This window comes from Anas platyrhynchos, chromosome 1, assembly GCF_047663525.1.
Source record: "Anas platyrhynchos isolate ZD024472 breed Pekin duck chromosome 1, IASCAAS_PekinDuck_T2T, whole genome shotgun sequence".
Classification (NCBI taxonomy): domain Eukaryota; kingdom Metazoa; phylum Chordata; class Aves; order Anseriformes; family Anatidae; genus Anas; species Anas platyrhynchos.
Window position 1 is genome coordinate 119,720,099 of NC_092587.1, and position 14,361 is coordinate 119,734,459.

Here is a 14,361-nt window from a genome sequence, read left to right on the forward strand (position 1 = left end):
CGAGGTAACTGAATTTAAACCATTTTAAATTCAAGTTTGGCCATAGCCTTCTGGCCATTGGCAGCAGATTTCTCACAGAGGTAATTAATTTGCTCTGAGGAGAGAAGAGGAAAGTTTGCTAAATGGGTCTTCTTACAAGAATTATTCATACTGTAAAGCCATCAGCAAACCTGACTCATTAAGATGCAGTGTAGATGAGACATTTTTCAGTTTGTTCTTCCAGTCTTTAGCAGCACTGGAGTACCATTGTAGCAAACTGAGACAGGGTGACTCCATGCCATAAATATATTCAAGCAGTTTTGTTATATACTTTTATTATGAATTTATAATTTGTTATATTTGCATATGCATGTCATATTAAAAAACAAAACAAAACAAAAGGAATCAGATCTATATTTAACCCTGGTATGCAGTAACAAGCTGCATGTACCTAACCTGGTGGGACAGAAGCAGGTCAAGGCACTGCACTCATGCCTGCAGGCACCAACAGGCACTCTACGAGTGGGACAGGACCAGAGAGAGGAAGCAGGAGGGACACGAAATGAACTTGGCCTTCCTCCCCTCCAGCCCCAGGGCCAGCCAGACCCTGGCCTCACCTGGGGTGGGTCACTGCTGGCCAGCACAGGGTAATAGGCTGCTCCAAACAAGCATCATATTGCTCATCTAGGAAATGTGCACGTGTGTTAAGCATCGTGCACTGTCACTCTGACTCATATTCCCTCATATATGCTCATGCATATGAGCACAGAAGGTTTTCAGAAATTAGACCAAAAAAGTGTTCTGTCTTTTTATCCCAGTCATGAAGAGTATGTAGGATAATAATTAAAAGGTCCATCGCAATTAATGGAAGCTGCAGGTGCACTTCATAATTTACTTCACAATTTGCTCTTGGCCTGCTAGAACATTACTTCTGTTATAAATAACATCCTGTATGACAAGCATCATATTATGCAAGCCACAAAAATAAAGCACTCTTAATTTAGCTATTTATTTATTTATTCAGCTAATGCTGAACAAGTTAATCACATAAAAAGTTTTAACACGATTACTGCTTGCAGCTTTAGAACAAGCTGATTTCTACCACCATAATTACATTTGGAGCAACTGATACCTGTAATTTCTAAGTGTTTAAATTCATGACTACAATGACAAATTAACAGTGGGTTGTTATGGACTTCCAAATCTGAACCTAAACAAACCGAAACAAGGAGCATGAGCCACCAGTTGTCCATCAACACATACAGAGCAGCTCTCAAGAAAGCAGTTGGGAACACATCTTGCTGGATAAGCAGATGAGTAAGGATTTAATTCCAATAGCCGGCCCTAAGGAGCAAGGCAGATTCATCTGCAGCACAGATCTGCATACTGTTTTACACAAATCACTACCTATCTTTTAAAATCACACCTGAGTTCCCCCAAAAAACTTTTAAACTAATTCACAGTTAGGAAATGATCTATTTAATTAATACTGAAACATAATCCACCATGGTTGATAGAAAATTCTCAGTTTAGAGAAGAACAGAATTTCATATGTAACTTTTGGTCTTCCATGTGACTATTCTCTGGCTTGTTACTTTATGACTTCTGTACTAAAACACTACAGCTTGCTATTTGTATTTCTAAACTCATGGGAACCCCTTGGTCAGCTATTCTGACTGCACAGACACTTATACAAATTCTATATACATTTTGCTTCTGGAGACTCACATGCTCAGTATATTCAATATTTAAATGTTAGGTAGTAAATTAAATAAAGAGCTAGTTTTCCTAACAGTATGATATGAAATTAATAACAAAATCTTGTCAGTCTGCAAAATACCCTGGGTACATTTTTGACTATCATTAATCCTTAGTTATAATGGTTAACTATTACATAAACATTAATTTCCTGTTTCAAGTAAGCTTATATTTTTTGATTACAGTGTCTAGAAGCTATATGAAATCCATATTGCAGCTCACGTGTTTTTTTCAAAATCACTAATGCAATACCAATACCATAGCAACCCATATAGTTTGTGAAACACATCAGACATTCATGGGTTTAGCTGCACATGTGATGTTGGACTTATTTGGGAGGTGTCAGCTAGAGATAGAAAACATGCAATCACAGGAGTGAAACAGATCTGCATTTGCTAGTGACTTTTCTCCATTGCATTTCAATAATGTCCATGTAGGTTTTGTTTGTTTGTTTGTTTGTTTGTTTAATGTTCAGCTGTTGATTTTGTTATTTATGGTGTTTCTAAGATAAGGGATTAGTCCATGTAGTGGCTATTACTGAAAATTTAAAAAGCCACCAAAACAGTAAGTTGGCAGTTTACTGAAAATATTTACCAAGAGAGAATTAATTTTCTTTCTTTATCTAGGGAATGTGCAAATGTTCTGCATTTGAGTAAGGATCTTTATAAACTAATTGAAATTAAAAATATCACAGAAATTTCAGGAAACCCAAATGTAAATACCAACAGCAAATTCAGCTACAACACCACTTGTAAACAGAATGTAAATTTATACTAGTAATATTTTTCAGTGAAAGAAAAAAATATATTTATTGATTTAACTGTCACAAACTTTCTTAATCTGTAAGCCAGCTTTTAAATTGCAGTGAAAAACTAATCACAGCATTCCATACATGTAGTGCTCAGGTGAAGGAAACCTACCAACAGTAGCTACTGTGTTGTGGCAAAAAAAAACACAAACAAACAAAAACACAAAAACACTTCAATGAATGTGAGGTACCAAATCTATTAAAAACTATACTTTATAGTAACTATTGTTGACTTAGAACAGAAAGCTTGTATATTTATACTCAGAAAAGTATTTGAAGGTATTCTGGTCAAGAAAGAGTCTTTGTTCTGTCACTCTTTCAGTAAGTACTTCAAACTTGCTTGAACAGAGATCTGAATAGGCAGTCTGCAGGTTCAAGCTCATTAAAAGTGCAAATATATTGCAGCTAAAATAATGAAAAATTCTCTTCCATTCAATCCAATTTGAAAAAAAAAAAAAAAAAAGATCAGATTGTGATGAATACATAAACATAATACAGATTACTGCTGAAACAGATAAATCTAATTCCTGGGCATCTGTTTTCAAAAATTACACAAGAAATTGTTGAACAAAGATGGAAAATACCAGCCAGCACCAGTGTTACACATGTCCATCAAAAAAATCATTTATGAGCCTTCACCACACCAAGCTCATATGTGAGATGTTGCTTCTCATCCTGATATGTGATCACTAGACTTGTTCTGCCTGGCCCACATGGTCCTGCAGTATGATCAAAGGCAAAGCACCGAACTGCAGCCATAACCCTGAGGCCTGTCACCACTTAAGCTCCTGAGAGCCCCAGAGTGCCCACTGGAGGCCCTGCCTCCAAATCCCAGCTACATGACGCAACATACACAGCACAATATGGCCTGATGCCATATTATGGTATTACGTGGCAGGGGACAAAAAGGCTGAGAAATCTTCTGATGGTGCAGTTTACAAGATTTGATTGTCAATATGATTGCTGGAGTATGAAGAGGAAGAAACAGATCTTTTTTCACTTTCTCTTGTCTATGGTTAGTAGTAGCATTTTTCGAGAAGCTATTGCAACTTCCCCATCTCCAAAATTCTCCCTTTTTCTTTAACACTGTTCTAGAGCACAAACTCAAACTTCTCCAAACTCTTGAGGTTTGCTGCTGCTTGCAGCAAAGTGTTAACAAAAACTCAATTAAATTCCCAATTTGCTAACTATCAGTGTATCAGGCTTTCAATCAAGTTTCACTTTATTCAACTGCCTGGTCTATTCTGAAGTTTGCAGTAAGATAAAATGACTACATGTCCTAAAATTACATTCTCATCTAATTCTTAGCTGGATGGATTAGACTGCAGGATACAGAAACATTAAGCACTGAATTCAAACTTCTACAGCTTTGAAACTGTTTGATAAAGGCAACTGAAGGATAACATCCTACACAAACATAATTCAAACACAACCTCTTGATCTTCAATACCAAAGAAAGGAGACTCAACGCCAGCCTTAAGTCTATGCTTTGCCTTGGGTCAACATCTGACCTGTTAAAACTTAAAAAATAATAATACAAACATTAAAAACAAAACAAACAAACAACAACAACAACAACAAAAAACAGCTTGTTTTTACTGAAAAGCAGTATATGTTCTTCAAATTGATTTGAGGGCTGGTTTGTTTTCTTGTCTGTTTTTAATTAAGTGGTCCTTTTATGGTCAAAATAATTAACATTCATTTAATGAGCCAAACTACCACCAAGATTAACATTAGTGCCCAGTGATCTAAATCAGCTTCTGTTATTTATAGAATTCCGTGGTTTTGATCTATTTTACCATTTTTATTCAGTAGATCATTTAATATTTATTTCAAAATACTTATGAAAACTGGATTGACATGCTGGAACTCTTAGAATCATATCATGTATCAATCTTTTCAAATCAAACAATCAGTGGATTCATTATGGTTATAGGAAACATTTTAAATTTATCATGTTCTTCAATGTAGTCATATATTCTCATATAGAATATGTTCTAATTCAGAACAAATAGTAGACCAGTAGTTTAACAGTGTATCCTTGAGGAAAAAAAAGTGTGTGTGGGGGAGAAAAAAAAAAAAAAGAAAAGAATCTGTATGTAGATCCCCCCTCCTCTTCCCCAAAGCCCAGAGACCATGTGCATCAGAACATAAAAAGTGCCTGAGTCTGTCAGAATATTTAACCCAACAGTTTGCCTCCAACATTGCTAATAAGAGATGCTAATTAAGGGGAACACAGAAGACTGTCCACTTTCTTCTGTCTATTTACCTCATACAACACCAGAATCCATTGTCATTAGACAAAAGATGTTACAGTGCTGAGTCATAATATCTTCCTCCACAGCCTTCTGTGGCCAGCAAACCTCAGAAACCATAATGTAAAAAAGTAACTTCTAAAGTGGTTTTACTATCTGTTATGGTTCTATCAACTACCTTTTAGTCCTGGCATTGGGGAATTAAGTGAATTCCCCAACGTGTTATTCCACATTCAGTTTGCCCACTACTTCAATTTTGTAAACCTAGGTCATATCCCTCCTGAGACTTCCCTCCAGACTGAAGATCCTCAGCTTCTTAGTCTCTGGTCACAAAGCATCCACTCCAAACCCTGGCTCATTTTAGTTGCTTATCTCTTCTGTAAGTCTACCATGCCCTTTATGACGTGCAGAGAGCACACCTGCACATACTACCAAAAGTGATCATGCCACAACATTTGATGGCAGCAAAACAACACTTGGTTTTGTTCTCAATACCTTCACTGATGCTACCCACAATTTTGTAGCCTTTTTTTGGCTGCCTCTACATTTTGAGCCTACAAACACCATCAGTGTTGATGGTGTGGAATGGAGTGGTAATGGTTGATATTAATAAAGAAGGGGGAGATTTGGGAGTGTGGCCATGGGGGTGGGCAAGCACCGTAGTTGATGATAACATTAGACTCTTAACGACAAGGCCATCAGGAATATAAAAGAGTTTAGAGGGAACATAGAAGGGTGGTTCAGGAGACTCCATGCAGTCTCCGGTTTCTTGTTCTCCAGCTGGTTCTCTTGTTTTCCAGCCGTTAAGGCATGGAAGTTTCTGGGTGTTTGTTGTTATATTCAAAGTTGTTTGACCAATGAAAAGTTGTTTTTGAAAAGGACTGCTGTGGGGAGAAGGGTATAAGAGGAGAACCTGCCCTCAAGATTAAAAAAAAAAGAAAAAGCAACACAATATAATGAAGTTATGTCACCAATAAAGAAACAGAAAGAAGGAATGAAAAGGAACAGGCTAGCAGAATGGAGACCAGGGTGGGAACAGGCACATTGATTGCCTCATGAAGATAGGTTTGGCCCAACTCAGCAAACCGCTCAGAGAAGCTCGTACAGAAAGTCGCTGGAAATAGGTGCACTGGAGCTGGGAAGAAGCTCGAGTTGAGAGAATCGGACCCACGCACACAGTTGCCCCTTGCTGGTAAGCAGTTGCGCATTATGGGGAATCATACGTCCTTGGAAACAAAGACTGGTAACCTTACAGCTTATTCTCCTTATTAATGATCGGACAGTTTATGATCCTGAAATATGGGACCAAGTTGAGGTCAAGGTGTGGGACTCTGCAACTAATACTGACAAGGTTGCGGGGAGATTGCTCGGCACCTGGCGAGCAATATCTGAAGCCTTAAAGAGACATGTGGGACCACAGTCAGAAACATGTGGTCTGCCAGACAGTGAGGGAGCTGTGGGCTCGTTTACTGATCCAACTGGTACGCCATCGGCCCCTCTGCTGCAAAAGGAATGGAAAATGGAGACTGTTAAGTCATGAAACTTAAAGGATTGCTTGTTATCTTTTCTGATTGTACACATGTATAGGTGTACTCGGGTTTAGTATGTAAAAGCAATGGTAATGTTTGATGTTCGTGTGTGCGGGTTAGTAGAGCATAGACTCCCCGCACACCCAGTGCTGTTTACTTGTCTTTTATACTGATATTGTATAAACTCACTTTAGGATAGAATAAATCTTGTGGTTAAAAATTAATGAGAACAAAATAGATGACATCTTGTTATCTGCCAACCCTCAGTTAGGCTGAAACTTGAGACAACTTGAGCCAACTTGGCATTTCTGCAGCTTGGGAAACAACAGTCAGCCAACCTGGCATTCTTTTAAGCAAAAGGTGAAAAGTGCATCACAAGGAAGACGGTCTTCCTCCCAAAGACCACTGCCCATGTCCCAAAGACCCCGGTGCACAATTCTTGGGAGGCTTTGCGCAAGCGCAGGGACTGATAAGCTAATTAACATTCGAAGCGAGAGTAGGCGGGTTTAGATAATGAATATGTATAGGCATTAATAGAATATTCATGTTTTGCTGTATAAATATGAGATAGTTTGTTACTTCGAACATGCACGATAGGAGGAGAGATCCCCCGTGCATCCAGCGCTGCAATAAAGAATATACCACTTAAAGATAAGTTTGGCTTCAATCTTTGAATCAATACCTTTTATAAATATTCCTTTTATAAATATTACTAAATTCAGATTGAGCTGAGATTTCATTTATAACAGTAATAAGCATTGAGTAGTGTGTGAACCTGTAGTACTGAGCCACCGAGGAAATCAAGGAGGAATTAAGCGTCAGGTAATAGGGAATATAAAGTTATGATATACTTTTACTTTGAGCTTCTGCTTGCAGCATGCCCGCCATTGCAATCATGAATAAAAATACTACTTCACTGAGATCCTCTCCTGAGCCTGTGTTATTGGCTGCAGATTGTTTCTCACAACTGTATGTACACAACAATAGTCTCATAAGAACAATTCCTGTATAAACCTATACTAAGACACACATATAGGTGGTGGTAAGCAAGTCTGAGTGAGCAAGAAGTGATGACACAAAGTGGCAAGTAAAGGCCACTTCAGCCTTTCTTGTTTGCCCTAATTTTCTCATTAAGAACAAAGCAGACATTTTGGGTGAAACGGGATTCAGATCTTAAAAAAAAAAAATAAAAGAACCTGAATGTACCCCAAACCTAATCAGAACAAATAACAAACTGAAAGATGTCAAAGCACAAAAGATATGCAAATCTCATGCCAACAAAGCAACATAAAGATGTGTTTGTCTTTTCCTGCCTGGGATGAGACCTAGATAGAGCACACCAGACATTTCTGTCACCTACAGTTGTTTCTTTTGAACATGCAGATCGTGGGAGTGAATATAAAAGCAAACAAACAACAACAACAAAAAAAACTAGTACCTTCTCTGAGGCAGCAGCTAGAGTGACAGTAGGATTGTAGGATTTGCTTCTAAGATCTGGGAGCAGGTCCGGCAGATCTGTCATAGCCAGGAAGACCAGGCACTAAACACAAGCATAAAATCCTCCATTCTGATGCACACAGGTCTCACCGCAGCAGTACATCAGATGCTTTTATATCAGTTTAGCACAACACTGTATGTTCACTATATGGCAATCTATACACTAACCTAGGTCTGTGCAGCCACAATACTCAATATTACACAAAGTGTCTTTCAGGGGAAAACAAACCAATCACAAAACAGTCAGCAAACCAAACAGTTCAAAAGGAGGAATGGGTGTGGGTAAAAGGATGCTTATTTAAGATCATTGAGGAAACGTAACTGGATTATTCCCACATAAGAGACCCTAGGCTTCCTTAAACTTTAAGATTTGCCCCAAAATTCCAGACTGTTAATACAGCCTCGAGCCAAAACGGCATTGAATTGCGTCTTTTTGTTGATAAATGAGGTAGAACACAATAGCTATGTTTACCAGAACTAAGGACAGATTTTATATTCTCAAAGCTCAACCACCAATCTCTCTGTTCAGTGTTACCACAGCAGCTTATGGGGCTATTAAAATGATGTGTTATTGTTCTGTAAGTGTTAGCACTTACTTAACAAGATAAAGATTAGAAACACAGATGGATTTCAGTTGTACAAAAGAACAGCTTTTAGGGCAATAAATAAAGGCAAAGGACTCCCTTGTGTAATTACCATCAACACCTGGAGATACAGCAGAAAGAAACATTTAAAGTGCCATGACAGCTGTAGCTAACTCGTTGCACCGCCTGCTTTTAATGAGTTCCAAGTGAAAATTTAATCATAATTAAACTCAACAATAACCTTTCAGGACACTACCCATCCCGAGCATTTTCACAGCTTTTGCCCCCCACAGCTGTAAACCACAAAAAAATATCACCAGAAATAACAAAACTATTGCACGCTACTCATCCTCCTAGCAAATCTCTAGCACTCAATAAGGAGTATGCTTAAAAAAAAAAAAAAAAAAGTTTGAAGAAAGCTTTGCCAATTCTACCATTCTGGTTATTATCTGTAACTCAAATGCTCCAGGTTCTTCTGACTGCAAGAGAAAACCAAATTGATCTGGAAGTGACTATAAATAACATTAAATTAACCAATCCATTCTTTTTATCTAACCTGAATGAAATGCAGGTATTAATGGCATTGAAGATGAGAAGTGAATTATAGGAGGATTAACTGTATCAATTACATAAGGTATTATTAGTATTACAGAGATATATTTTAATGACATACTATTAAATAGAGAGATGCTAAATCAACTGTAAATTGTGGAAATGAAGCTCCAATCTGTCCCACTTTTAATCAAGAAATAATGTATGCTTGTTTATTGTTGTTCAGCATTAGGACTGAAATTACAAAAATGTGGAGTATGGAAGGGAGTGGTGGCCACTGATAGCAATGAGTAGAAAAGAATTAAAGATGTGAAATGCAATTACTAACAATTTCGTATGAATACAAAAACACTAAGCATTAAGAGAGAGTTCTTTTGAACTTTTAAGTCTGAAGCAAATCTAATATAGCCAAAACTGTTTCACAATATTTTTGCTCTCTTTTAACCTACCTCTTTTTTTTCTCTACCAGCTGTTTGCAGATCTCCTGCCACCGGGTATTCAAACTTCCCAGTTGTTCCTTCAGCACATTAGCATCTGCTGTTGATGACTGCTCAATAATTTCTTCACCAGTTACATTCAATGTTTTGACAACAGCTTGCTGTCGCCCAATGCCATCCTGAAGCTCCTGCAAAATACCCAGCACATACACGTATTTATAAAAAATGTCAAGCATGAAACAAAATGCTTCATCACATCCTGGCCAGATGGAAAGATGTGAAAGTCTTTGCTCTCCCCTGAATTCCAAATACAAAAATCCAAAGACAGGAAAGCATCTTTTTTTTTTTTTTTTTTTTTTTTTTTTTTTTAAACAAGCACCTTTCAGTGCATCTTTTTAGACTTTTCTCTCTGTCTTCTTTTCTGATAGAGATAATTACAGCAATATTCTGCAGATCATTTAGTAAGAAAAGCAGGTGAACAAATTATTTCTAAGCCCCTGAAGGTAGACTCTTTTCTAAGTGGCCTATAAACCATTTTAAACTTAAAGTGTACATTGTTTGGACCTCCTATTACCTATCAACACAAATTAGCAATGTAAAGAAAGAAACTGTTTGGAGTGCTTCTCCAGATTCCATTACAAAACACATTTGTCTCTGATTGCAAGAAGCTTGATAATTCATTACTTCATCCTCCTTTTGGGTGGGAAGTACCACACTCCTAAGAAATTATATTTCTTAAATGGTCTCTGTTTACAGAACAGAATGCAGAACTACCAAAATGTAACCAAGATAGACCATTTTCTAAATTTTCATTTATTTACTAAATACATTAAGATACAGTTCTACATCTTTTACCATTTCTACATCTTTTACCATTAAAAAAAAAACAACTATCATACATGTTGCTTGTTAGTTCATTTAAAAAAAGAAAGAAAGAAAAGACGGTTCTGAATCCATAACTTAGACTTCAACACTGTATGCCTGTTCAATAAAGTTTGTATTTATAAATATGGAAATCAATCATTTCCCATTCTTAGTCATCAGTAGAGCATGAGTAATTTTTTCCACATAATTCCTCAAAATGTACAAGGGAAGTGTAAAATCATTGTCAACAGTTTACTGCTAAAATAAGCAGAAACACTTCAGCACTCATATTTATAGGTTTATAGGTTTCACAATCTCAGGAAGGGTGTTTGATTCATATCTACATACAAGAGCAAGTTAAATGCTGAATCTACTTTTTTCTGGAAGAAACCAAATATTTCAGTGTGTCATACTCTGGAACTACATTATATACTTGTTTTCTCTTTCTAAACATATAATAAAAAATACAGAGAAAGTAAAACATATAAACATTACATCTATCCTTGAATTGGTTAAAATTGGCAGAACATAGATTTCCAGGAATATAAAGATGAACATAAAAACCTTTTTTGATATATATATATATTTAATTATTTATTTATCTTGTCTATTAGATCTTCAGGTATGAGACTGAGTAAAAGTTCAAAAATTCTTCCATACTTGAATTGCTTTTAATATGACCACATCTCAGCTGACAATTACTACTTCACTAACCAGCAGAAAGTCAGTTGTGTGCCCTGTCCCAACTTTTGCACAAATTTTAAACAGATAGCTTGAACACCATCACCTATACAACCTGTGGCAGAGAGGTCAATGACACCAAGCTACTGCAGCATGTACTCACAGTCCTGGACAGCAGTCAGCTGAAGCATAGAGGATTGAGGCTAAGCTTATTCTTATTAGAATTCTCACTGGTTTTTTGTTTGTTTGTTTGTTTTCTTGTAGCTTTTGTTATTGGTGGTGGTTTTTTAGGTTGCTATGAAAGAGAACGCTATGAAAATTAATCATGTCTGTGGTACCCCTCAGTAAAAACTGTTATGCTACTTTTTCTAAACTATTTTCATCACCCATAGTTTCAGAATAAAAGAGTACCAGAGTGATGAGCGTAATACTGCAGTAGTCTGCATACTGATTTGTTATGTTTTGATAGGATGAAAAGGTTAGCACTTCCAAACCAGAAAAAAACATTTCTGCAGGTTCTTAGCTAGCTGCAATATACCAGCCATGTAGCATCAAGCACCCTGCTGGCTCCAAGTGTCCCAGCACAGCTTGGAACATGTAAGGTCTTAAGATAGTGTTATAGCAGGATATATACTGCAGGATCTTTGAGGACCCAACAGAGAGCAATAAAAGCCTCTTACGTTGATGTATGACATTTTCTTGTCTTTCCATGATGCATGTTAATAAAATAATACCTGGCCCAACCTCTGGCTCTTATTTTCATATACATGATTCACTATTAGAAATAAATAATGTTAATGGTCAGGTAGCTTACTGAAATGCAAATATTCTCTATTATTGTGAGGCTGAAAAGTTGTTGACCTTTCCAGTAAACACCTCAGTTTTGGTAAAGCCCAGTTTAAAACAATCAATTTTTTGTATGCATACACAGTAGTTTCCACTGATTTGAGCACTAGAGCTTTTGCAGGTAAATCATAACAGTAAGACTCTGGAGAAATTGGTTTAGGAGAAATATATCACGATATGAGGCTTATTTCCAGCAAAGAACCTGCAACCTACTGCAGGCACCTGTATGAATATAAGTAACCACTTACTGTGGTTACAGTAAAACCAAAAATGACTAAAGGCTTCTACATAAGTGTAACAAAACTATTCACTTGGCTATTCACTTGGAGCAGGAGATTAGGGCAAGGAAAACAAAGACAGGAAATTCTACTTTCTGAATTTAAACATTTTTAAAATTAAAATTTGTAGAAATACGAGATTGTCTTTGCAACATTTTTTCTATATAACAGGAAAAAAAAACAGCATACTATTACAAACTGAAATGTGAATTAAAAGCCTCTTTAAATACTGTTACTGAGCCTTCTTTCTCAAGTTCACAGCATCTCAAATTAGTTTCTTTCACTCCTCCAGCATATATGAAAAATATGTATAGCAACTATTACAGGATTTCCACATTTATTTCAACAGACACAAAATTAGCCAAGGGAATTTTCTGTTTTATTCTATGGAATATTATGCAATAGGCATTACAAAATAAAAATAAATAAATAAAGTTGCTAGCTTAGTGGCAGGGATAGTCTTTGGACTTATGATCCCTAATGCCAAAATGGGAACTTTACGTAGGATGTGTAGAAAGGAGAAGTGTGAATTTTCACCAGAGCATGGGAGAACATTCCTGGCCAAATTGTACTGGTCTCAAATTGCACCAGGGGAAGTTTAAAGTAGGAAGAATTTCTTCACAGAGAGGGTGATCAAGCACTACAGCAGGTTGCTCAGGGAAGTGGTGGAGCCCCCATCTCCGGAGGTATTTAAATGACATATGGACATGGCACTAATGGACATGGTTCAGTGATGGCAGTTGGTAGGTCAGGTTGACAGTTGACCTTAATGATCTTGAAGGTCTTTTCCAATCTAAGCAATTCCATGATCTGGATTTCAGATCACTATAACGAAAACAATTTGAGACTTCTTTTCACCCAGTGTTCTGTGCATTTGATGCTCTCCACATGATTAAAGTGAAATATCTGTGCTGATTGGCTATATTTGGCTATAAGTTTGGCTTAGTACAAGTTTGGCTATCTTTCACGGCCTAAAAAAAGGCAGATTACCCTTACTAGGTACATACAAAGCATAGCAATCCATGAGGACGTTTTTTTTTTTTTTAATTACTTATTTTTAAATAATTTTCATATAAAGCAAACAAAAGTGTTTTTAACTGTTTTTGCTGAAAATCATGTTTTCTCACATTCATCCCAAAGCTATGAACCACAAACACAACTTATATTTAGTAGCTAAAACTTGCCGGCAGCTATAGTTACCTATTCCCTCTCTATCTTTGCTACACACCTGTATGAGGACAAGATGCTGGGAGCCTGCAAGGGTTTGCCTCTCATGGCCTGATAGTATGTGGGGCTACAGAATGAATATTGACATTGAACCTGCTTCGTGTAGTTTCATTTGGCATTTCACCTCTTCATAAAGAAATGGAAAAATTAAAGGGCAAATAGTCCTTTGGATTCACAGCTTACTCAGACGGCTACCTGAGATACTTATATTTGCAATTATACAGTTTCTAATCACTTTATGAACACAGTGAGCAAACTAACCTAATTAAGAAATGAGATGTTTATATAATATTAGAAATAAAACAACCCAGAAGAGACTTGACATCATATCCACACATGGAGCTAATCACAGTTTTGAGTGGATTGCAGATATTTACATGTATTTTGTGTTTTCAAAATATTGAATTTTTAGCCACTAAGGAAAGCAGATGACGATATAGTTACCTATCACTTCAATTTTTCTTTCATGTGATTTTCAAGCATAAGTAAGTGGTGAGTAACATTTAATGGAAGTAAGGTTTAAGCATTCTCTCAGACTACAATTGGCAAAAACAGTATATTAAGGAACTTTTACCTCTCATACAAGGTTTTACACCTTGATAATGACCTCTACTAATTTAATATAACTTAAAATGCCAAAGACATTCAAGTGATATTACATTTATTCAATTCATTTATTTTTATTTTCCAAGGATTAGCAAACAGATTAACTTAAAATGAGATATTATGCACACTATTTCAGAAAACATCAAAGTATAATAGAATCAAGAAAAGAAACATTTTGTAAACAATTGGGGAAAACCTTTGCCAAAGTCAATAGGGCTGTTTCTGCAATAGCAGGGGACTTTTATTATAGTCAGCTTGAAACTCTGGCCTTGTTCACTATTGGTTCTCATTTTTGCTCTCATGTGTATTTTCTGACAGTACAGAAGCAGCTGCTTTACAGTTTTTGTTTGAATCAAACAGGAAAAAAAATGGAGAAAAAAAAAGGAGAGTAGAAAATGAAAGAGAAATTCACAAAGGAATTTCTTAACCTGATGCTTTCAGCAATACTTCTGCCCCCCCT

General features: G+C 36.5%; 1 protein-coding gene across 16 annotated transcripts in view; it reads right to left on the reverse strand.

Moving 5' to 3' along the window:
• The window catches only part of DMD (dystrophin), a 1,236,775-nt gene that overhangs the window by 413,883 nt on the left and 808,531 nt on the right, over positions 1-14,361 (reverse strand). For all 16 annotated transcript variants that reach the window (XM_072027522.1, XM_072027514.1, XM_038175527.2 and 13 more), the window contains one exon: positions 9,412-9,587. In XM_072027522.1, coding sequence (XP_071883623.1) covers positions 9,412-9,587 — 176 coding nt within the window. The remainder of the gene's footprint in view (positions 1-9,411; positions 9,588-14,361) is intronic.